The sequence below is a fragment of the Equus asinus genome, chromosome 20 (genome assembly GCF_041296235.1).
Source record: "Equus asinus isolate D_3611 breed Donkey chromosome 20, EquAss-T2T_v2, whole genome shotgun sequence".
NCBI lineage: Eukaryota > Metazoa > Chordata > Mammalia > Perissodactyla > Equidae > Equus > Equus asinus.
Window position 1 is genome coordinate 103517663 of NC_091809.1, and position 26363 is coordinate 103544025.

General features: G+C 42.7%; 1 protein-coding gene across 4 annotated transcripts in view; it reads left to right on the forward strand.

Moving 5' to 3' along the window:
* Positions 1-26363, forward strand: part of NELL1 (neural EGFL like 1) — a 779413-nt gene that overhangs the window by 379382 nt on the left and 373668 nt on the right. For all 4 annotated transcript variants that reach the window (XM_070491352.1, XM_070491350.1, XM_070491351.1 and 1 more), the window contains exon 13: positions 7764-7889. In XM_070491352.1, the coding sequence (XP_070347453.1) occupies positions 7764-7889 (126 nt within the window). The remainder of the gene's footprint in view (positions 1-7763; positions 7890-26363) is intronic.

A 26363-nucleotide genomic window follows, 5' to 3' on the forward strand; every position in this document is an offset into this window, starting at 1 on the left:
GTATTTTCCAGGACTTTTGTCTTGGGGGGAAAAGGCATGTGGGACATCTGCAAGCTCCTCAAAACTGGAGGTCCGGGGGGTGACCCAAGAGAAACTGTCTCAGGGGCAGGCTTTTACGATGAGTGGACAGACACAGTTGAATGTGTCAAGAGCTTTAGAACGAAGGGGGTCGTTAGATGCTCTCTGGTCCAACCCCCACATTTTATAGATGGGAAAACTGAGGTCCAGAGAAGAGAAGTGACTTGCCCAGTGCTACAGTTAGCTAACTGGAAAAGCAGGAATAGAGCCTGACTCATGACTGCCAATCCAGTGCTGTTGGTCCAGCAGTCAGTGGAATGCATATTCTCCTTGGAGTCACAGAGATCTGGGTTGGAATCCTAGGTACCCTACATTTAGTTTCTGATGCCAGTCCATGGGATGGTTGGGAATGAGGAGATGCCCACAGTGCTTGGCACAGAGCACAGTCTCCATAAATATTGGCATTCTTTCCCCTGTTTCCTTTTTCAATGTGCACAGGAAGTGGGGCATAATTTCTGCCCCAACCCCCGGGTCTAGCCCTCCCTGGGTTGCCTTTATCTAGGAAATTCTATGAACAAGTCTGAGGAGGTCACATCATTTTATGAGAATTCTTTTCCTTTGCTTCTCTCTCCACTCCCCAGACCCTGCACTCTCATTTCATGACGATGATGCCACAGTCGGGTGTGTGTCTGCTCGGAGCTCTCGTATGCAGGCGGAGGCTGGTGATACATGAAGAATCATTGTGCCACATCAAGTTTCATTTTAAAGTCTATCAGTATACCTTTTAAAATGAAAACAAACTAATTCACCATCCTGGGGAGGGACATAAATCATGTATTTTTATTACCTCAAAAGACCACCAGAAGATGAGCTCTAATATTTCATAGGTGACAAGCAATCTATACGAATGAATCGCAATTTGAGCCCCGTTATGCTGCAGCTGATATATACTGCAGTGGGGTTTAGAGATGTTTCTCTAACAATATTTAATAAAAAACCCAGGCCTTTTTGTCTCTAGTTTCTAATCCTATAGGAGGCACTCGATAGTCTTAAGCAACCGGAGTAGAGACTGTATCAAGCTGGGGGTTCCAGCTGGGTGCAGAATTCTGCTACTTATTTTGGGGTCCCAGGTCACTGGCGCCTAAAGTGTGAAAGTGTTAGGATTGATTTAAAAGAGCCAGAGAAGCAGTGATGCACAGTGTAGCATTGCTATTTTTACAGACAGTGTAATACCAGAACAAATGCCTGAACAGCATTGCACACGGACGTGGAATCTGGAGCTCTGCTTGTTTCCATGCACTTCGTGGCAGCATCAGACGTACCTAACGTAGTCAGAGGAGTGAAATGTTATTGATCTGGCACAGTGAGAACAGTGCCAACCCTGAAGCCAGACTGTGTGGATTCAAACCCAGGCTTTTAGGCTTACTGGCTTTATGCCTGGGGCAAGTGACCTAATAATCTCTAAGCCTCAGTTTCCTCCTCATGACCTGGGGATACCTACCTCCTACAGTAGTCAGGAGGAATAAATGGAGTGGTGAGATGCTGCCCGGAGAGTACCTAGCATCATGTCTGATATGTAGAAATGGCAGATACTTGCTGAGTATTAACCAGGAGCAGTTCCTAATTCACCCTAGAGGTTGCATATCGTTAGTCTCTTATGCATCTTGGTATCACCCTGTGCCTAATGGTGTATTTTTTTTATCCAGTCATCCTTCCAGTATTCAGGTTAACTGTGGTTCTTCTTAGGAAAGCTTCCGAGACTGATTCAGACGGTTAGCTTGAGCCTGGACTCTTGAGTGTGTTCAACTTCCACCTTGTGGCGTAGCCTCTTCTTGCCTCCCTGCTTTTGCGTGAATGTCACCTTGGAAGAGCCCATTGTTTGAGAGGGGGCTGCTTCAGGCAGAGCACTGGTACCAGCTGGGCAGAGGTCAGATGGCTTTTCAGGGCTGTGATTGGAATCCGCACTGCTTTGGGCCTGCTCAGTTTCTTCTGAGCATCAATTCCTTCTTTCATTAGGGAGTTCTGGTTTTTTTGGTAATTATCCATTGCCTTTCAGAATTTTTTATCTGTGAACAAAAAGCAGCCTTTGTCCTAGACTTGTTTTAAAAATCTCAGTTGTTCACTCTCTCTCAAGACTGTTGTCTCAGGATATCCCAGTTCTCTGAAGGTGTTAATTCTGCTTTGGTCCCCTCTATAATCAGGTTGCTTTTGAAGCACTCTTGAGTCCTATTGAAACTGTGTTCAGGGTTGTGCTTTTCTCTGAGGTTGGAGAGGCAATCTTTCTTTGGCACATGAGTTGCCACTCCATCCCCCATTCCCATCCTGAAACTGGGGAGCTGTCAATTCCTTCCTTTCTTCCATTGTCTTGTCTCAAGAAACCCCCCTGGATGACTCTAGACACCTTACTTTCGTTCCTCCCCTCCCCCTTATTTATACCAGGGAGTAATTTTTATATCTGGAGGTTGACAACAAAGATAAGATTGTGACAGTTTAATTTTGTGGTACATTTGTCAACTTTTCTGCTTTATTTTGGTGCTGTCTTTTTCTGGACTGGTACCAGGAAATTATTAGATATGCAAGAGCTGAAATGACCAATGATACGAATTGAAAACAAAACCTACTCAAAGACACATCAGCAGAGCAGCAGGGATGTCTGGCCATGGGGTCCTGGGTGACTCGTGTAGCGCTGGATAAACCTATGTATAGGGAAATTCTCAGCGCGGTTTTCTAACCATCCCCTTGTCCAATTTTTGAAAATATTTTTATTCAGGTCCTCGGAATCCTAGAACCAAGGAGATGACTTGACTGTTTGAATGAAAATAAGCTTGTCATAGCCAAGTAACGCCTTCAAATCTAGATGCGGCAGATACCTCTCAGCAGTTATCTGGTCGCCTAAGGGAAATGAGCCAGGAGGTTCTCTCTGGGAGGAGCTGACAAGGGTCCATGACAGGGAAACATTCCTTGTAGTCAACAGCCTGGGTGGCAGCTGTGGCCCATGGGCTGAAGATTGAACTGCCTCTAAGGCAAGTCCTGACTAGTTTCTCATCTTAAAGAATGGCCGAGCCTCCTAGCAGAATGAGATGGAGTCAGTGTGGCTGCATCTCTGTGAGTAAAACACCAACGTGATTTAGCCTTCAGCTTGCCGTGCTCCAATCCATTCTCTTCAGTACAGCTGAGTGATATTTTGAAAACAGGAATTGGATTTCTGGTCACTACCCTGATTAAAGTCCAGACTCCTTCACATGGCCTGCAAGGCCCAGCGGGATGTGGCCGGAGCTTATTGCCTCCTTCTAACTAAGTCTTCCCAAGCATTCATCTCTGTCTGGGATGTTGTTCCTCTCCCCTTTACCTGTTTCGCTTCTATTTCATGTCTCGGATGAAACATCGCTTCCATAGGGAATCCTCCTCTGGCCCTCTCAGACTGGGTCAGATCCCCTGGTAAAAGATCTCACGTTCTTGGTAGAACTTAGAAGTTTCGCTCAATGTCTTGCCAGGTTGTGAGGTCCATGATGGCATTTTGTTCATCACTCTGCCTCAGGGGTTAGTAAAGGGCTAATTAGTGTTCTTTGAATGTACACAACTAAATGATTCTCTCCCTTCCTAACTCTGCCGAGAAAAGAAAGTTTAGCCTCTATCATTTTCCTTCTGTTGCTCCACCTGCGTTCTCTCCTGGTGAATTCCTATTCAAGATCCAGCTTAATTTCCTCCTCTCGGATGCTTCATAGTCACCCTCTGTACTAGTCACGTAGGCTCAATGGCGTCAATTAATAAAAGTGTATCTCCAGCTCATGCAAATGTTCATTATGCTTGTCTGGTGGCCTGGTCTTCACTCAGGGACCCAGGCTTAAAGAGTCTCCATCTCTGTGCTTCCAGGATTTCCACGGCAGGAAGAAGAAAAGGTGTTAAGCCAGATGCTGGCTCTTAATCTTTCCACCTAGGGGTATACTCTTCTGCTCAGGTTTCTTGGTCAGTCATATGGCCACGCCTGACTTTGAACAGGATGGGGAAGTACAATTGTGCTATGGGCCCAGGAGGAGGAAAACTGGTAATATTTGATGAACAACACTAATGCCAACTAACCCCCTCCAATGCCTGGCTTCTCGTGGTGTTCCCAACCTCTCACTTACAATGGTCTATTCTTCCACTCTTTCACAATCATATGCAGGACCTTGTAATCAACAATAACTGAATCACCTCCAAAATCTTAATGTCAAGCCCACCACTCTATAACTGCATCTCCAAGCTTTCCGGCTCACACTCTAGTACCCTCCTGGTAATGATTCCTTGCCTCCACCAGGATTCCTGCTGCAGCTTAGTTTCCCCAGGAAGCAAACTCTGAGATGGACACAGGCATGCAGGAAGTTTTATTAGGGAGTGCTATGGGGATGAACGCCTCTCGGGGAAGGAAAGCACGCCAGTTTGGGCAGAGGGAGAAGTCAGGTCAATCCCATTGAGTGCTCTGAACCTAGAATAAAGCAGAGCCGGTCTTCATTGTAGGTTGCCCTTAGGATGGGAGTGTGACTATGGGTGAGGCATCTCTCTTCAGCCAAGGACGATTGCCCTAAAAGGCTAACAGCTGAAGATCCTTAGCAGGCAGTACTCCCATTAGCTGGGGGATTAGGTCCTTTAGTTCTGAAGAGAGATCTGGGCAGTGCAGCACAGTGTCCACCATGATGTCCAATCCATTTCAACCGTCCACCTCCCTCTTCGTGTCCTCCTTTCTCTCCTGAAGAGCTGAGGTTCCCTGGCACGTCATTGTTATCACCTCTTTCCTTACTCCTCAGTTCCCTTGTATCTCTTTTTGCCCATTTTATTCACCTAAAAACTCAGCTCTGGTTACACCTAACTTCCCAATTACCCCAAATGGTACTTGCCTCCAGTAGCTGACTGAGACTGGAGACAAACACATAGCCATGCTGATTGCTCTCACTTAACATTTAGGACCACAAATCACAAGTGACTTCTCAGCCACCCTACTACTTGCCCTAGTCAATTCTTGCCCTCTTCCTAACGTGACTATTTAATACCTTCTCCCTCTCCTTAAACATCCGATGCTCCCGCCTCTCCTCCTCCTCGAGTGTTACTCTCTCTCATTTCACTGAGAGAATAGAAGCAAGCGAAGGAGAACCTCTTCATCTTCCCACCACCAGATGTGCCAACTGATCTCCACCTCGTGCCTTATCCCTTGGCTTCATTCTTGGGAAGATGATTCGCTCCATTTGTGTGCTGGAGCTCAGCTCCTCTTGCCCTCTCCAGGCCTCTGTTCCTGCCCTGATCTGCTCTCTCTTCTACATGATCATTTTTTTACTCATATTGGATCCTTCCCAGCAGCATACAGACATGCTGTGATCTCTTTTCCATCTTTAAACAAGGCTCTCAACACCAAATTTCGCTGGAGCTACTAACCCATTTTTCTTTGTGGGAAAATATCTCAAAAGATTTGCCTTGTTTTCGTGTCTCTGCTCCCTCGTCTTCCATTCTCTCTTTAATTGATTCCAGTGAGTCTTTGCTGTACCACTTTCCCAAAATTACCCTTATGAAGTCAAGGTCAGCAGTGAACTTATTCTTACCAAATCCAGTGGTTAGTTCTGTCTTTATCTTGTTCAACTTCTTCTTTTTTTTTTTTTTGAGGAAGATTAGCCCTGAGCTAACATCTGCTGCCAATCCTCCTCTTTTTGCTGAGGAAGACTGGCCCTGAGCTAACATCCATGCCCATCTTCCTTTACTTTATATGTGGGACGCCTACCACAGCATGGCTTGCCAAGTGGTGCTATGTCCTCACCCGGGATCCAAACCGGCGAACCCCGGGCCGCCGAAGCGGAACGTGAGCACTTAACACTGCGCCACCGGGCCAGCCCCTTGTTCAACTAGTTAATTGCAAGTGACACAAGTGATCATTACTTTTTTCCTGAAGCACTTTTCCTCTTGACTTTCATGATATCCACTATTCTGTGAAGCAAAATGATTAAGTGATGCTGGGACCCAACTTGTTAAAGAATTCTAATGCCCTGACTGCCAGAAAGATCTGAATTACACCTCATGCTCATGTGCAGTTACTGTTCTATCTCAAATTCCTGGAAGAGTTCCCTCCATACTCTGGCTTGATGTAATCATGTTATATAGATTTTCTGTTCCTGTTGTTCATTTATTTTTATTACGCATTGTCTTGGATCATTTTTGAATGCACATGGTATTGTGCAGGTAGAACCCTTTGTTGATTGCCTGAATTATCTCACTGATTTCTGGTGTTTTGTTCTTGTATCATAGTTATGGAAGTCTTGCTAAATGCACGTCTCCTTCTGGGACCTCAGTTACTGCACAATAACTTTTATTTACAAGCTGACAGATCTTTAGCACTAAAAAGAATCTGATGTTATTACAGGGTGTTTTATTAGGAAATAAATCAATCTGCTTTTACTTTTCAGAGCAATAGATAAATGAGATTTCTTGTGACCCAATGTAGCTGTTTCTATCTTCAGTTTCTGCATATGAGGGCTATTAGGATTTTAATGATGATCATAATTAAACTCTAAGACTGTATTTGTGTTAAATATGTAACCGTAATGCTATATTTCACTAAATATGTTAAGCTGTAACACTATATTTGATTAATTATCATTTCAAGGTGCTTTCATGACATGTCACAGCAAGAAAGAGATTGGCGTCTGAGTTCAAATCCTGGGTGTGTGTCCTAACAGGATGACTTGTGCCTGATATTTAACTTCCCTAAGCCTCAATTTTCTAGACTTTAAAATGATTGCCGTGCTTTACTTCACCCGTGGAATTGCATATAGATTAAATTAGATAGTCATTTAAAGATTTAAAGCAGTACATTCAGAACTGACTTTTGTGACAAACTGATGAGGATTCTGGGACTCAGAGTAGTTAAATGCAAGTCATAGGCTAGTGACTAGCACAACCGGAATTAGAACTCTCATTTCCTATCTTGGATCCCCATGCTGTGCTTATATCCCTTCCTCTCCCTGGCCGTCACACATAAGCAGTCTGAGTAAATGAACATAAAGCCATTTTTGAGAACGTCACCTCCAGAAAAGACCAAACTCTGTACTTTAGTTTGTAGGTTATTTTAATTCTTATCATGAACTCTTATGAGAAAGCAGGTAATTCTCTGACTTCCCTGCTAGAGAGAATAAGATCTTTTTGTTGAGTCAGCCCATTCTATCACATAGGATGGATCTCCAGGTCAAGAGATAAAAGACATTAATTTGCATTAGACAACAGCTGCTGCCTGTATTCACAGTAGAACATGGGAGAAACTGGCTGCACCACCATTTTGTGACAGATGGATTAAAGCTTGTCTTAGTAAGATACACAAGCAGAAAGGGCTGGCTTCCCTTGATCTCTCTGATAAAAGCTACACCATGCACAGTGGACACCTAATAAATATTAATTGGTATCAACTCACTGGACTCAAAACTCCTTGATTTTGGACGTTTAAGTCAAGCATCCTCCTTGGTGAGAAGTTAATAATAATAGATTCAGTCTTTATACTCCTTAGGTTCTTAACTGTTGTGTCTCACCATGCATCTTTCTAGAAATACTTTCAGCTCAGGGTGGGATCTAATGCACCAGATGAACTTGCACTTAAGCTTTTGTGTTGATTGCCTCTTGCTTTTCCTCTTGGCTTCAATGGGCATTCACCTTTTCTAATGCCGTTGTGAGATGATTACACTCTGGTTCAATCACTCCACTAACCGTGATATTGCTTCTTTTTCCTCCTTCAGATATCGATGAGTGTGCTGCTAAGATGCATTACTGTCGTGCCAATACTGTGTGTGTCAACCTGCCTGGGTTATATCGGTGTGACTGTGTCCCGGGATACATTCGCGTGGATGATTTCTCTTGTACAGGTGAGTATTAAGAAGCAATGTTGTTTTTCTGACTCAACCCTTCTCTGCCCCATATCTGTGTTGTTATGTTTAGCTTGAAGTGCACGAAGTACTATTTTTACCTAACTAGTGCTGCTGTTGCGTTATTTTATGCTCACCTTTTGAGAAGAAAGTGGTCATAAAAGAAATTTTGTCTGCATAATTTATTTCCACTCCCAGTATTTCTGCCCGTGTGTGTGTGCGTGCATGCATGCATGGGTGTATGATTTGACATTGAAGTCCCAGTTGCCTATAGTAACACTGGGGGACTTAGAGACATCAGTTCCAAAAATAGAAAAGTATCAAACTACTTTCCTTCCATCATGATGAAATGTTTTTGTATATAAGAAAATGGGCTTTGTTCCTAATGGGAAAGACAAGGATTAAATTTGAGGGGAGAGCAGGGTTACCTGGTGGACAGGGATTGGGTGTATGGGAGCCAGTCAAGACTTGTGATTGAAAGATGCTGAGTGTCAGTTCCCCCCCGCTTCTCCTGTATTACGGGGCTATCAGTACTAAACTGAAGCTCCAGGGACTGCGATCGGTGCCTTCCTGTGAGCAGTGCTGGCTTTGAGGGGGCCTTTGGTTTGGGATTCTAATATACTTCCACTGAAGCATATGGAGACATGAACGGTAAATTGGTTAAGGATAGTAGAAGATTCTGAGTCTTTCTCCTCTTCATCAAATGTGTTTAAATGACCAACGTGAAACCTGTAAGAAAAAAGCCCCTTGAACACAAGATTTCGGTCATGTTGTACCTTTCTCTGATGCCTGTGTATTTCTCTTTGTCTTAGTAACATTGGCATGTAAAAAGTGAATTCTTCACTCAGAATGGAATGCGACTCTTTTGAAGAGGTATTTTATTCTGAATGACCTTTTCAGAAGTGCAGAAAGTTGCAAAAGTTAGGAATGCATGGTCGTATGTCCAATACCTTTGCCATCGATTATTGTATGTTTCTACGTTACTGTTCTTCAACTAAGGGGATGGCAATCTCAGACTGATGCAAGGTTCTGGCGGCCACAGAAGGCCAAATCTCATTTATCTGTGTTTTGCATATTGTAATTAAAATTCTTAGAGAAAAAAGAGAGAGATTGTATAAACATAGCATGCTGAGATCTAGACATGTTAAGGGGGCAGAACTCCTTTGGACCTGTAAACAAGCACGATTTAAAAATCTGTGATGTGACAGATGACTATTTGCCCTTAATAGTAAATCCAGGTCTTGACTACTTTGACCCTAAGATTAGAAGAAACCAGTGAATATCCTCCCAAAACAACAGCACCGTATCATGCAACTCAGTAAACCTTGATGACGGTCCTGCTGTGTTGGAATTATATCAGAATCCCGCCTCTGCTCTTACTCTTTCCCTGAGCGGGGAGGCAAGAGCTGGTGTTTGCTGACAGCATGTTGAGTTCAGATGCTTGGCCTGGTGGTTTATATATGGAACAAAACAGAAGATGTATGATTTTAAGAACTGGCTCCAGAATTACTTTTAGAAAGACCACTGTGTTGTTTGGACTGAAAGGCAAGGGTACGGGTATCAGTGGGCCCCCAAGTGCTCCTCTCCACCCCCAAAACAGACGGTGTACCTCTACAGGAAAAAATCTGCACACACACACGCTCACACATGCACACACAAACCTTGTGTTTTGCTTGTGTGTTTGTATTTTGTCTGAGAGGGAACAGAAAAGTTAGAGAGAAGAAAAGAGAGAAAAGCAAGAGGGATGAGAGAGGAGCCAGCCAGAGAAGAGAAGGCTGGGTGCTGTGGAGGACAGAGGGCCGGTGAAAACCCCCCAGGGGAAGGGTGGCTGAGAGGACTTTGAAGGGTGGGAATCTTTAACATAGGTGCTTTCGTTGTTTTGCTATGCAGTGGGCATTGCAAGTCTTCCTCATGACCCTCAAACCTTTGCAAAGTCTACCCATCGTGAATGCTGGGTGAGACCCTCCCCCGCCCCCAATCCAGTGTTGTGTTAACATGGTGGACGACAGAAATGGTGCACGTGTGTATAGGGCGTTGAGACCTCGGAGGTGGAGGTAACCATTGCAAAGTACCCATTCCTATCCCTTATCCTGCCCCCCAACATACACTTAAACACACGTGCATCGCTGTCACACAGCCTCCTCCCAGGGATGTCAGAAGTCTCCATGAGGGCTTTGGACTTCCACAGTCATAGAATTGTGAGTAAGCTTTTTTTCTTTAAAAAAAATCTTCCTTTGGTCCCAGATTCCTTCTCACTTACTGCTCCATTTTTCTGCTTCTGTTCACAGCAGAGCTTCTTAATTTCATTGTCTGTGGCTGTTCTTCTCATTTACGTGTACTCACCTTGATGTGGATTAAGGCTGCCCCAGCTAGAGAAGCCCAAGGCGACCTGGCGTACATGCCAAACTATATGACCCGGTGGATTTTTTTATAGTATGAATTAAGGCTGCCCCAGGGAGAGAAGCCCAGGGCATCCTCCCCTACATGCCGATCTATATGACCAGATTCGTATCTAAAGTTATATGACCGCACAATAACCAGACCCCATCTGCACTGAAATCATTTAATGACTTTTTACATCATCTTTTCTTTTACCAGTAAAAATAAGTCACGTACCCATGACTTATAAAATTTAGCTCTAACCCTCAACTCGGGGCAGCATCAGGAGCTCTGACTGCCCATGGGTCCTGTCCCCATGCGGCAGCAGCAACAGCTCTTCACTGCCCATGGGTCCTGTCCCCATGCCTGCAGCTCTTCGCTGCCCATGGGTCCTGTCCCCAAGCTATTCTGTACTATTGTCTAAATAAAAGAGCACCACTGCCAGACCTTGAGAGTCCAAGAAAGCTTTCTTTCGACTCCTCGGCTCACCGACCCCGCATCAACTTCACCTGCCCTCCTCAACCCCCTCAACCCCCTCCAATAAGGCTTCCATACTCACCATTCCACAGAGACAAACTTTATCAAGTCAGCAACATTTGCTAAATCCTATCTTCCGTGACCTCTCGGCAGCATTTAGCAGAGCTCGCTCCACCTTCGTCTTTTAGACACATTTTTTTCTTGACATTTGAGACATCATATTTCCTGATTTTCCTTCTCTCTCACTGGCCACTCCTGCCCCGTGTCCCTAGCTGTTCTTCCTCTGCTGACACTGTAAAAATCAGATGGCCACAGAGCTCTGCCCTGGCCCGCTTTCTCCTGTTCACGTATATATTCTTTTTAGATGGTTTATTCAATCTTCTGACTTTTACAGCATCCCTATGTCAATAACTCCTACATTTCTACCCAGTTCCGGTCTTTCTCCTGAGCTTCTGAATCATATGTTCACTTGACATCTACCCACAGATGTCTACTAGGGTTTCATATTAACGTGTGTGAGACAGAACTCGTGATTTCCTCCCACCTCTGCAAACCACGTCCCCTTCCGGTTTTCTCCATCTCGGCAAAGGAAAACACCATCTGCCCAGAAAGCTGGGATTTCTACCTGATTGCTGGCATTCCCTTGCCCTCCACTCAGTCCACACACCAGTCTCGTTGACTCTACCCTCCACACCCTGTCCTGGGTGTATCCATGTCTGTCCGTATCCTCCACTGCCAAACGGGGAGACTTCTGCAGGGGCCCCCACACTGCACTTTCTGCTCCAGCCTTGCTCCACCATAACTCCCTCTCCACATAGCAGCTAAAGCAGGCTTTTTAAAGCAGAAATCATGCAAATCTGCTGAAAACTCTCATGGAGTTTTTCCATTACCCAGAAAATCAAATCCATACTCCTTGTTTTGCTATGAAACCCTCTACGGCTTTTCTCTTTTCTACCTCTCTGACTTTATCTTGTGCCATTTCCATTCTTGTCCGCTAGGAGGTGGACACACTGACCTTTGACTTTTTTTCGCTCAACAAGCTTGTTCTGCCTTGGGACCTGTGCATGAGCTGTTCCTCCTTCTTAGAAGCCTTTTCCTCTTGGTGTCTGCATAAATGGCTCTTTCTTGTCATTTTGGTCTCAGCTTAAAAATGATCATCTCAGAGAAGTTTTTTCCTATTTATATAATTAGCCACCATTTTTCTGCCGTATCACTTGATTTTAAGTCTCTGAATATCACTTACCGCCATCTGAAGTTTTTGTTATTTATATATGATTTATAGAAATTTGTCTCTTTCTATTAGAATGTGAGCTCTGTGGGTGGGGTCCTCTTCCCTGTCTTTTTATGACTCTCGGCTGCTTAGAACCTAGCCTGGCACAGAACAGTGCTCAATAAATATTTATTGAATGAAGGAATGAATTAAACTACTTGCCCCTGGCCTAAATATTTACTGCTCTAAATTTCATTTGTAAAATATTGCTCACATCTGTGATACTTATAGGTTATTGTGAACATCAAATTACGTATATGAAAATATTTATCATGGCGCTTTATCAGTCAGGATAGGATGTTCTACAGTAATAAATAACCCCAAATATGAATGACTTAAAATAACGGGGTTTTATTTCCTGTTCATGCAATGTCTATCACTGGGGGGTTCTGCTCATTGTAATTACTTTGGGACACAAACTGATGGAATAGTCACCATTGGGAACATTGCTAGTCACCAAGACGGGGAAAAGAAAGCCTGGAATTTCCCACATCAGCCATTAAATGTTGTTACCAGGGAGTGACACGTATCCCTTCCCCCCAGAGCTCATTGACTAGAACTCATTACTAGTCCCCTGCCAACCATGGGAACAGGGAATTCACTTCTGCCTTACGTCCAGGAGGGTAGAGAACCAGAACTATTCAGTGAATGGTGCTATTGAATACCACAGTGACCAACCCTTAACAGATTCACAACAAATTTGTTTCCTTTGACAGGAGGAGCTGTTGTAACCTTTTTTCAATAGCAGTTCACAATGTGATGGGGAAAGTAGTCTTAAGGAATAATTATTGTATTAAACACATTGTGCTAAGAACTCTGATGGAAGTACAAGCAAAATGCAATAAGACAAAGGTGCTTGATTGCCAGGCTGAAGTGTTTGGAATGCTTTCACCCGGAGGAACTGTAGGAGTTTACTGAGGCATGTTAGCGTGCGGGGACTGGTCGCATTAGGATCTCACGGTGGGGTATGGATGGCAATGAGGAGAGCTGAGAGACAGGCATTCTCCCTGATGGTCATTTCTCTTCTAGGCCAGATTCGAGGGCCTCCAGTAGATGCTTGCATAGTCAGCTGGAACCCTGACATTTCCCTTGGTGTTCTGAAAAGAATCCTGTTAGGTCAAATGTACTCTTTACCATCCACGATGTAGCAGGTCCCCACCTCTAATCTCTGTCATTTCTTTATTGGCGAAGAAGACTTCTTCCCCGAAGTGGTTGCTTGCCTGTGTAATGAATGCGGCGTGTCACAGATGGCTGCTGCTGTGAGGTGTTTTTTCAGATGATTCGTTTCCAGAAGACAGTTTGCTGGGAGAGATTGACAGGCCTGGAGGCATCCTCTGTTTGTTCTGAGTTCCTGACGCAGCATTTCTCAATATTGACATTCCTTATTTCCAAAGACCATTCTAGTCTCTGTCCCAAATCAATTAGCATCCACTGCCACTGTTCAGTTGGTTTTCCAAGTAAGTAGATGACATTTTTTTCCTTTCTTTTAGTAAATCATTTAGTCTGTCAGTAACTTTTTAGAAGTCAGTAGTCATGTTGAAAATTCCACTCGACCAAAAATTAGTGAACCTAGAGTTAAAGGAGGCCAAATCTTATTTACCTTTCTTTTACATATTATAACTAAAATTCCTGGACAAAAAAGAGATTACCTAAACAATTAATGCTGAGAGCTAAACAATTTAATGGGCAAAGCTCTTTTGGACCTATAAGCAAGCAAGATTTACATTTGAGCTTAGCCAAAAGGCTATGTATTAAACAGAGAAGAAACTTTACCTCTTTCTTACTTTTTTTCTTAAGTGCAAAAATTGTGTCTCATGGGATAATAAAGTTCTGAGGGTTCAACATTGGGAATAATGAGCTAGAACTTGAAAAATCCCTAGGGGCTGGGGATTCCCTGACATGCCCATGAATTATATATGAGGCCCCAGTACTCTTTTCTCGGAAAGCTTCCTTGGCCTTTGAAAGGCTGAAATCTAAAACATTTGACATTGGACGTGGGGAGATTTGGGCCTTGGAGTTTGGGTGTGAGTCTAAATCACTTTCTTTCCTATAAAGACCCTGAGTTGCCCTTCCTGTTTTATGAGTTTTGAAACTGGAGGAGTCCCTGGCATTGAGGTTGGAGGAGGCTTTTCTTTGTAGCCTCTGATTTTTGAAATGGCCTCTGATTTTTGAAGTGGCCTCTGATTTTTGAAATGGCCAGCCTGCTTGCTTGGTTGGTCTCTGATTTTCATTTATCCCAGTTAAACTCCCTGTGTTTAGGTGTTTTGTGTGTGTGTGTGTGTGTGTGAGAAAGATTGGTCCTGAGCTAACATCTGTTGCCCATCTTCCTCTATTTTATATGTGGGATGCTGCCACACCATGGCTTAATGAGGGCAGTGTGAGTGGTCCGGGATCCAAACCTGCGAACCCCAGGCCGCTGAAGCGGAGGGCATAAACTTAACTACTGTGTCACTGGGCTGGCCTGTAGGTGTCTTGCTAAGATGTGGTCATGAGCTACTCAGGCAGCTTTACAGGAGGATCCTGGTGATGTACGACGAAAGCTCGCAGCAGTGAGACAGCACTTGACGGTGATGCGTAAGCATTCATTTTTATGCCAAAAACTTCCCGTGAAGGTAAGAAGTAAAGGGAATAAGTGAAATAACAAGTATCCCTGAAGGTTCCATTACCTTTCTGAAAAGATTTTTATTTTCTTGATAATGGTGTGGAAGAAAGTTTGAAGGAAGTATATGTTTGAAATACTTCAAGTAAGCTTGCTTAAAGTTAGAAATAATCGTCTAATAATTTAATGGTTTAAATTGAGTATCCTATAATGAAGAGGTTAGGCAACACTTTAATAGACTTAGGGGTAGAAGTTAACTGTTAGAAATTTTAGACTCGTTCTCATGCTTTCCTCCTAAGGTTGATGAAATATAGCACACTTTCAAATGTGAGATACCTGGTGTTTTCTCATTGGGCAGAACCATGTGAAATGGGGCTAAAATAGAACATTCTCCAACTTGATAGAGCACAGTAGTAAACTATCCACTGCTTATCCTTATCTTTGAAGCCTATAGCACGTGCTTGTTTTAGACATCCGTGTTCTTATTTACTTCTGACTATCTGGCAGCATTAAAAGGACAAGTTACTAATTACTTGGCTCTCAGTCTCAGAAGAGGTGACACAGCTATAAGAATGAAATTCCCATCATGGGTCTGTAGACTACTTTTACTTGAGTGAAAAATGCTATATCACATGCTTTAGAATGCAAAACTACTTGCATTAACCTGGCTTCAGTGTTTTTGTTTAAATGTCCAGGTGATTCTAGCGTGCAAGCTCTCAAGGTTGAGAGCTCCTGCTTTCATAGAACGGAGAGGGTTGGAGTCAGAGAGAATGTCAGAGGAGAATCAGGAGGCAAAAGAATTGCCCTCGGGGCTGGCCTGGTGGCGCAGCAGTTAAGTTCGCATGTTCTGCTTTGGCAGCCCAGGGTTTGCCGGTTCGGATCCTGGGTGCAGATGTGGCACCGCTTGACAAGCCATGCTGTGGTAGGCGTCCCAAGTATAAAGTAGAGGAAGATGGGCATGGATGTTAGCTCAGGGCCAGTCTTCCTCAGAAAAAAAAGAATTGCCCTCTATATTGTAGACTAGAAAAGGATTCCCCTTGAACTGGTGGTGGGTGGTATGGGGTCAGGAGGTAATGAAAGCAAAAACTTGGACAGTTTCTGGAGGAAGGACCCTTCCTCCAAGGCTTCAGTCTGGAATGTTTAAGATTCTAGAGAGAGAAAGGATGTGGGATGTCTCTATAGGTGGGGCCTCGTGGAGAGATCCTGAGTCTTCAACTGTGACATGACTGCTGTGATGGCTCAAATGACCCTAAAGATAGATGCAGCATCTCTACAGTGACATATGTGTTCCATGGGCCAAGGACCGGACTGTCTCCTCTCTGCCGATGTCTTGGTCATTGGGAATCCCCTAGAGCCATGACACAGCTTGATGCAAGCAGGGAACCCTCAAAATGAGTGAGATAATGATTCCACTACCCAGAAGAATAGGAGCACAGAACCATTCGTTGCATTCAGTTGAAGAAATAGAAAGCTACATTACTTGCACATACGTATTTGTGACTCGGCTTCACTACCCATCACATATGAAAGAAACAAAGTCAACAAAAGGAGAAACCAGGAAATTCATGGAACGTTTGATTTTCCAGGGCCATTTTAGTTTTTCATATGTAGTCCTGGAAAGGCCAAAGACCAAATGTTTTTTGCGTTTCGTAATAGTAGTGTTAAAATAATGCTAAGATTTGTTAAAGCCAGCAAATGTGTCTTAGGATATCAAAGGGCATTTCCCTTGAGATTTCAGGACAAAAATAAGTGTGAAAGGTTTGTCCAGCGTTTGGCTTCTTCGTTGGGTTTAAGTGGGAGTTCTTTTTCTACTAGCATGTATTATAGAGTCTCAACCACATTGGCTGCTGCAGAACAACTAGGATAAATGATGGAGCTTGCCCCCAGGGTCTTTGTGCACAAACCTATTAAGTGCTGTGTTGCCCTTGACCCAAATTCATCATAAAAGGCCTGTTAATATTTCTGTACACTCTGTTTTTGGAGTTGTGCATTCAGAATCACAATTAAGCTTTCACATGAAGGAGTTTGATTGAGGACGCTTTAGCACTGGCAACATTGGTGAGGGAAGTCTTTCAGGTCTGCTTATGTCCACATTTGGGTCGACACCGTGAGTGGACGTTTCTCTTTAATGACCCTGCGAGCTATGTTATATTCTTTATTTCCGTATCAAAGTCTTCGTAAATGCATATGTACAGCTATTTCCGTACTTTTTAAAAGTATAGTGAGGCACCTTTGGACTATGTTTCCTTTATCTGAGATAGTTGGGAATATACATAAATATTCTTGGGCCAGAATGAAAGCTCTAAATTCTCCTGGTTAAAATCTGTTGTATAAATTAGTGTATAAATTCTACTGGTTGCAGGCTTTGGCTATGCCACTTATTTACTTTATGAATTGGAAAACCACTTAAGTTCCCTGCTTCTTCATCAGTATCCTCTATACGTCCTCACAGAGTTGTGAAGGAAAAAGTGAGAGAGGGTGGGTATATCAGTTCAGATGATTTTAGCGGAAAGAATTAAAAAAAAACCTAACCTAACTCCACTGGCTTAAATGCGAAATTTATTTTCTCATTACAAAAAGTCTAGAGGGACATTGTTTCCAGAATTAGTTAATTCAGCTTCTCCGTGACATCATCAGTGCCAGAGGTAGTTTCCAGCTCTTTGCTTGTTGTTTTCAGCATGATGGTTTGAAACTTGACGTGGCTGTCTTCAGGATCTCAAAATGGCCAAAGCAACTCCAGGGACCAGATCCTGACTTACCTGTGTTCCAAAGTCGGAAGGGAAAAGAGGATTCCCTTCCTAGGGTCCTTTTTTAAGACTAAGGATAGTTATCAGAAGTCCATCTCAAGCAGATTTGTTTTCATGTCTCAATGGCCAAAATTGTTTAATATACCTATTAATAAAATATATCTTACAAAGGTAAATAGAATTACTTTGAATCAAGATTTATCCTTGAGGCCGGGGTAGGTCACAGCTTCCTTTATAGTACTTGGCTAACTTCCATCTAAACAAAATTTGGGTTCCATTGTCAACAAAGAAGATCTCTGTGTGTAGATTCTCAACTGTACAGGCAGTGGACAGCATGTATTAGAGTATATTCAAAGTTTTGAAAATATTGTTTCAAGCTTAGGAGTAATTAAAAGAAATGCAATTAGATACTAATTATACTAAATTTATGTATGTGACTGTGTGTAGATATATAGATGGATAGATATTTACATATATGTTGATCACCTGTTTCTGGAGATGGTTCAGGAAATAGGCACCTTCATAGTTGCTGATAGGAATGTAAATTGATACAAACTTTCTTAAGGGTAATTTGACAGTATATATCAAAAGGCCTAGAAATATTTATTTATAGCAAGTTATTCCAAGGAAAGAATCAGTCGCAATTACTTACTTGAGAAGATTTTCATTGTGGCCATTTATTCCATTTGTTATTTATAAAAAAAGAAACTGGAAGCAGCCTAAATATGAACTAATGGAAGTATGATTAAATAAGTTACAATATATCCATATATTGGAATACAGTGAATATTAAAATATTTAGAAGACATTGAGTGTCAATGGAAAATTCTCACTGTATAGTATGATGAGATTCAAACCAGTATGTATACTGTTTTCAAATTAAAATAATAAATAAAAATTATGTATGGCCACACACACACATGCGTTCATGGATACATAGAAACACAGGCAGGGAGTATTCCCCTAAATAAATAGGTAACAGAGAGTATCTGTGAGTGTATGGTTATACATGTTATTTTTTCTTTACATTTTATGTATTTTCCAACTTTTCTACGAAATGGAATACAATGCTATGAATCTGCATTATGTTTTAATATCAGAAAAATGTTATGAAAATTTTAGAAAGCAGAAAATGATAGACCAAGTTGACATTGAGTTTATTCCTCCAAAATCTCCTGAGTCATCCTACTAAATTAAATTTTTAAAAAATATTTATCACTTGGTAATGCTAATGCCTTTCATCCTTAGTGACATAGATTCTGGGTCTGAATTAAAGAGGTTAAAATCAGTGGCTTTGCTTCATCATATTCCTGGAGAATTTGATTGGCCAACATGACAGTTGAAGGACACTTGCAATTATGGTGCTCTTTTCCTGCTTTGAGGATCCTGGAAGGTGATATGATAGCCACGTCCCACCTGCCCTGTTGTTTATAAACCCTCTGGTAGGGCTTCCAGACTCGAGGCAGTTGGTCCAGTTTTTTTCTGGACTGTGGTCAAGACAAAGAGAGTAACTGAGGGGACACAGAAAAGACCCAGGATTTCCATAGCAAAGCAACTCCTGGATGAGACTGTCAACATAGATCTGGTCCTGCCCTGCTGCCAGCTCCCTGAATGAGTGTCGCTAACTCAACATTTCCCTTTGGACCTTGAAAGACTAAGGTTAATTGGCTCAGTAGTTTTCAGTCAGAAGAACCGGGATTCCAAATAAATTTTCTTTTGAAAAGAGTTCAGCATCTTTAAAAAACATAACCTTGCGAACTGCTACTTTTCCAGTTCCGTGATTCTGTAAGGTATGGTTCCTGACCCCTACGAGGTTATAGTCTCTTTGAGGGACATAAAATTTACATTTAAGGAGAATAATTTTATAGGACGGATTGTGAGGTATGGGCAATCAATCCCCATATTGATGAGGGAATGATGAGGAACCAGGCTGCCCCAGGGAGAGAAGCCCAAGGTGTCCTGGCCTCCATATGGCTCTATATCATCCTCCGGGAAGTACAGGACGTCCTGACCTGATTCGACCTGATTCCTAGCCAAAGTTATAGGATCACCCGATAACTAGACTCCACCTGCATTGATACCATTTTAAAAACTTTTTTTTACATGATCTGTCCTTTGTCTTGTAAAGAAATAACTCACATACCTACGCCTTATAAATTTAGCCCTGCCCTCAACCCATTGCGGTTCTTCACTGCCCATGGGTCCTGTCCCCATGCTACTCCATGCTATTCTCTGAATAAAAGAGCACTACTGCCAGACCTTGAGAGTCCAAGAAATCTTTCTTTTGACTCCTTGGCTCACCCAGCCTGCATCAGGAAGAGTGTAGGTGCTGGGAGAAGAAAGGCATTAATTGCTGCATGGTAGAGAGAATGTGTTTTCCACGGGAGAGAGTCTGAAGGAGGTTGATTTTAGTGTTGAGTGGGAGATGGCAACAGAATTGAGAAGTAATGGGGTGCCTGGAGCTTTAGAAATAGATCGTCTCTACGTTTGTTGACCTGCAATGTGACCTGCAGGTGACCTGAGTAGAGGTGGAAAAACAGAAGGCTCTGAAGCAGCAGGCCTGGCTCCTGCCCCAACTCCAGGCATTTGTAGCAGCATCAGCTTGAATCGTCTTCTGAAAAATGGACATGCCTTTCTCCCAGAATCTTCCAAGGAATAAGTGAGATACTATTTATAAAGTGCTTGGAAGAGGGCTGAGCACAGAGCGCATGCTCAGTGAATGTTAGCCATCACTATCTCTCTTTCACAGGTGAGGAGTCTGACTTGAGATGCAGGGAGATTAAGGAATTGTCCATAGCCCCAGGCTAGAAAGTAGTTGAGCAGAAATAGGAAACGTTGGCCTTCTAGCTCCAGAGACTCAAATGCAACCTCCATCAGAGCTCTTCTGAAGATGCCTTTAAAATGCTGAGGCCGTGCGATCTGCAGATGCTCTGTGAACAACAGACATTATTAGAATGACAGAGCCTGGGACTTGGGGCCAAGAGAATCCTATTTAACTCACAGCTCTGCCACTTCCAGGCTTTGGGATGTTGGGGAGATTCCCGAAATGCCTCAGTTTATGACACCAAGAGAGAGGGTTGCGTTTTAAGGTTTAAACATATGAACAAGCCCAACCCAATGACTGACTCTTAGATGGTGCTCAGTGTTGAAGCCCTAAAACCTATTCACCAAATTTCTTTTCCTCCTCTCTTCTCACTGAGTGGCTCCTGAAGTACTTTAGAGGACTCCACAGCATGTTTAAATACATTTGGAAAGGCTCTTGCCTTGAGAAATTCAGTCTCTGTAGACAGTGTCCGGGTTCTCTGGGAACACGAGCCTGCAGTCAGAGGCTTTAGGCTGACGGGTTAAGAAGGAGACCAGCGAAAAGTGGATTTCACAATGGTTTGTAACTAGCAAGGAGTACAGTCCTTTATGTAAAGAAAATATCGCCTTCTAGAGGCATTAGGTTGTGAGTTGCTGTAACCAGAGCTTTGGAATATGTTCCACAAAGCTCCCTTGACAAATTTAAGTTTGTTCCCTGAGAAAGGAAGCCCCTTAAACCGTGAACACCTTTGGCATTCAGCTCTGCCTGCTGGCAGCTGGTTAGCCCTTGGGAGAGGCTGTAGGACAAATTGCTTTCAGGAGAAGGATGGAGGGTCAGAAGCTTGGTCCAGGTAGGGCTCCAGGATGGGGTCTTTGGCAGTTGGGAAATGTCCTTAGAAGGAATTTGCAGCACACAGAGCCATGGAAAGAAAACAGCAAGTTTAATAAAATTATAAAAGAGACTCTATTTATAAAAGTAATATATGCATATTATAGGAACATTGAGAAATTCAGAAGAATAAGAAGAAAACAAAAACTATCCATAATTCAACCCTGTTTCGAGTATTTCTTCCTTCTACATTGTGGAAATCACACTGTAGCTATCAGGCAGTATTTAAATTTTTTCCACTTGTTTCATGAGCATTGCCCAAATTAATAAAATTACTTCAAAAATGTAACTGTTCATGGCTGCGAAATATGCTCTCCTGTGGATGCCTTATTACAGCTTTTACCTCACTGGAGAGGTCTTACCATCCAGTTGCCCCTCTGTCTTCATCTGGCTTTATCACATGCATGGATTTATTCTTCCTCTATTAGGGTGGCTGGTGATCACTGTTTCGCCTCCGTTTGGATGAAGAGTGAGTCACAGAGCAGAGCTCGGACCAGCCCCAAGCAGGAAATACACATGCCTAGGGAGTCACCGAGGAGGAGGACACAGAGTTTCTCAGGTGTTATTCATCAAAGGGCATTTTAAGGAAAAGTAGGGCCCTAGGGAACCGTGTAATGTTAACACGTATCTTGGCAGTGTGAGGACCTGCATGATTCTTTTAAATAAGAACCCTTTGAAATTAGATGGAGGTGCTCCGGTGAGCTCCTGCCTCCTTTATATGGTGTGTTTCCCATATTTATGTTTTCTCATTGGGTTCTTTGCCCTTTAAAATTCAAAGAGTATTATGCTAGATCAGCTAGCAATTTCCCCCCCTTTTGGCACTGATTTCCCATTCTGGTTGATGAATTGAATGGAGGAAAAGCATTCGAGTATCAGGGGTTTGAAATTGCTGGATGTTGGAGACATAGAAGGCATCAGAAAACACCTGCAAATTACAGTCACTCGATTCTGAATTTCGATGAACTATTGAAGAACTGTGCACAGAGGGCTCTTGCTTGTGGATTCTCCAAAACCTTGGAGTATTTTCTCATTAAGAGAGCTGCCTTTTTTTCCCCAAGCAGGTGATCCATTTGACTTGGTTATATTAAAAATGTGGCATTGACCAGAGGCAGCAGACAGCGACCCTGCCCATCAGTGTGAGGGAGGGTGAGGTCCAGTTCCTGTCTAAGCCAGAGAGTGTGGTACTCAATAACTCTTAGGTCACAGCCACCCAGGCTGAGCGGCTTACCTCACAGGGGAGGGAATCAAGTGAAGATGTGTCTTGTGATGCTTTTCCTGGCCTCAAGCAAACCATTTATTTTTTAGGACAGGTTGGAGCAGCTCACAGCTTTGGCGCCAAGCCCATGAGGGAGGCCAGAGAGCTGTGCCCTCTATCTATTTTTAGGATTTAGAAAACCAACATGTCACAAAATAGCACTCACATGTTATCATGCTTACCTCTCAAAGCTGCTGGAGTTTTGAATTCACTACTGTTTGGACATGATGTATTTTATTTCATCTCTTTTCTATCTCTTTTTTCCTCTTGACTCTGTATGCTTGGATACGTTATTATAGCTTTTGTCCTTGAATCTTATTTTCTTGATCTTTAATATTTACTTCATTAATGTGTGTGCATGATTATTTATGACTGAACCTGACAAGTGGTGGTTTAAATGAGAGAGTGAGGGTCAAAAATGCCACAAAACAGAAAATTACAAGTGCTGGCAAGGATGTGGAGAAATTTGGAACCCTTGTGCACTGTTGGTGGGAATGCAAAATGGTATAGCTATTGTGCAAAAGTTTGGCGGTTTCTCAAAAAAGTAAAAATAGATAAAAAATCATATGAGTCAGCAATTCCACTTCTGGATATATACTGCAAATAATTGAAAGCAGGGTTTTGAAGAGATATTTGTACACACATGTTGATAGCAGCATTATTTTACAATAGCTAAAATGTGGAAGCAACCTAAGTGTCCTTTGAAAGTTAAGTGGATAAATAAAATGCAGTATATACATGCAATGGAATGCTGTTCAGCCTTACAAGAGAAGGAAATATTGAAATATGATACAACGTGGATGAACCATAGACAGCATTATGCGAAGTGAAATCTCAGTCACAAAAAGACAAATACTATATGATTCCACTTAGATATGGTACTAGAGTAGTCAAGTTCATAGAGACAGAAAGCAGAATGGCAGTTGCCACCGGCTGAGGGGAGGGGAGCTATTATTTAGTGGGTATACAGCTTCAGTTTTACAAGATAAAAAGAGTTCTGGAGGGGCTGGCCTGGTGGTGCAGGGGTTATTTGCACACATTCTGCTTCGGTGGCCTGGGGTTCACGGGTTTGGATCCCGGGTGTGGACATGGCACTGCTGGGCAAGGCATGCTGTGATAGGCGTCCCACATATAAAGTAGAGGAAGATGTTAGCTCAGGGCCAGTCTTCCTCAGCAAAAAGAAGAGGATTGGCAGCAGATGTTAACTCAGGGCTAATCTTCCTCAAAAAAAAAAAAGCGTTTTGGAGATGGGTATTGGTGATAGCTTCACAATGATATGAATAGCATTGAACTGTACAATTAAATATGGTTAAGATGGTAAATTTTATGTTATACGTATTTGACCACAATAAAAAAAAATTGCCTTCAGGGAGATATCTCTTCATGTTACTGGGTCAACTCTAGAAATAACGTTTACCAGAGTTTTCCTGGCTTCCCTAACACATATTGGGCATCAGCTTCTGTTATAGCTTAGAGTGTTGTATTCATTTTGTTTGTTCATTCATTAAACAAATATCAATTGAGAAACCTATGCATCAGGTATTATTGTAGATGTCAGGAATGCATCAGTGAATAAAACAGACAAAATTTTGCTTTTGGTGGGCTGATTTGTTTCATGGAGCTTAGGTTTTAGTTGAGGGAGTCAACAGTAAGCAGGTGAATATAAGATATGCCAGAAGGTGAGAAAAACTGTGGCAAGAAATAAAGCGATGGAGGGGAGATGGGTGTACTGGGTGGGCAGTGTTTCACTTTTGTTTGGGTTGGTCTGGAGAGGTCTCACTGATAAGGGGCGTATAAACAGAGACAGAGAGAAGGGAGGAGGCAGCCGTGCTGATACCTGGAATAGCGGTGTTCTAGGTGTGGGAGCAGCAAGCGGACAGAATAGTCATCTACTCACTGACTCAGGATTTGATCAGACCGCTTGCTAAATCAGTAAACTCCAGTCATCCCTTCTCTGGCTTACGAGTGTGTCTGGCATTCTCTGGTGGAATGAAGTACATGGGTTCATGACTGTTATATGCCTCAGAGACTCTTTTCCTAGACTCTGGGCCATGGCTGTCTTCCGAAGAGTTGAAGATGATATAAGTCGGCCATTGGATGAACGGGACATTACTGTATTTTTCCTTTAAATGGAAAGGAAAGCTTTAATAGCTTAACTATTACTAGAACAATAGCTCTTCTAGAAGAGCAGAATTCAGGAAGGGGCACTTTGAACACAGGATGTAGGGCATTCAGTGCCCATATCCCGTTATTGTTAACAAGGCCTCGACATTCAGTTCCACGGGGTAAATGTGGGAACTCCAGAGTCAGGGCCAGAAAATATCTCTAAGCAACCAGGCAGCTGAAAGAACCTTGCTTTATTCTTTATTTTTACATCTGTGGTTGTCCATTTTCCCTGCTGTTGTTAAATAATTCAGAAAAGAAAAGAATGTTACAGCCCCGACTTTTTAATGCAGAGCACAAATACATTATGCAATTGGTCCCCAGATGCCCACAGGCTTTTGCAAGAAGGTTGGTATTTTGTATTTATTGGTTGGCAGTGTGTTCTTTGGGGCTTTGCAATCAGTTGGCTCTGTTCTTGTAGGTAGAGGAAAGGTGAGGACCGCGTGTGTGAAATGCGCAGAACTAATCCTGCCGTGTTGTCATGGTTCCTAAGTGGGCGGGTCAGCAGCAGGTGGGCATGGTGGGCTATGCAGCTTGGCTCACAAGGAAAGATTATCTGAGGACATCTGATGACATCAGATAATTGTTTCAAAACCTGAGTGGACATGGGCTACAATACACACTGAGCATCTGGGGCCCAGTGCGCCCTGGCAGGGAGGGGTGTCAGGATGCCTCACGGTGGAGCTTTTCCCTCTTGCAACTAGGATGTGCATGCTCACCAACTATGGTGCCCATTTACTCACTTCTGAAAATTATTTCTACAATAAGGATAATATTAATGATGTAAAATATATATTTGTAATATAATAATAAAGTCAGAAGCTGGCTTCTGTGAATATAACTTTGGATGATTTATGTTTAGAAACAGCACTGCCGTCTATATATGTAGCAATTAATTTGGGTCAACATTCACAATGAATGCTGATGATTAGTTTGCTAAAGGGAATGGGATAGAGAGGAAAGAATTTGGTATTGGTTAGTAGAGAGCCTTAATTGAATCCAGATTAACACACTACATGCCCTTGGGCAAGTCATTTTACCTCTTTGGGCCTCAGTTTCACCATCTATAACAGGAGAATATTAGGTTATAAATTGACTTTCAGTGGCCCTATTAAGCTCTTATCTCTTTGAAGCCCAGAATCCTGGCCTTTCATCTCTTTATCCACAGTGCTTGCCATAAGGATAGGCAGTTTTTATTCCCTTTGTTTTTTTTTCCCTAAATGCGTGTCTACAGTCATTTGGAGCATTGCAACTAGAATTTTGTTTGATTTGTAGAACTTTGTTTTTAAGGATGCCTTTGATTTTACGTTTAAAACTTTTTAACAGACGTTTTAGAAGAATGTGTGAACATCTTACTGATACACTCTTTCTTTGGTGGTTGTTTCACTGAATATTTGAAGTAACTTTTGTGTGTTGACTCAGGCCATTCAGGCCGTAATGATGTTTTATTAAGCACTATTGACTTGTGACTTGGAATTCTCAGACAAGTGATCAAAGAACCTTGCACATCGGGAGCTTTCTGTGAGGGGGAACTAGAGACACAGGGTCAGGATGGAGAGCTGGTCTCCCCTTTAACATCCTTTTCATGCTGATTTTTGTAGATGCTTTTGAACACTTGTTGGCAAATGTGACTCCTCTGGCACTCCCCCTGCTTCTTTGTTTAAACAGGTGCCCACAGATCCAAAGCAGAACACCACTGCTCGTGGTGTCATGACAATGGGGCCAGTTGTGCTTTCCTCCAGGATTGGCCTGCCTTGGGGGGCGGGAAGAAGAGATGGTAGAGGATCACAAAAAGAGTGGGAACTCAGTATCAGAAAACCTACCTTCACATCACAGCTTTGATTTTTACTAGTTTTATGACTTTGGATGAAAAGCTTTCCATGGCTGTCTTCT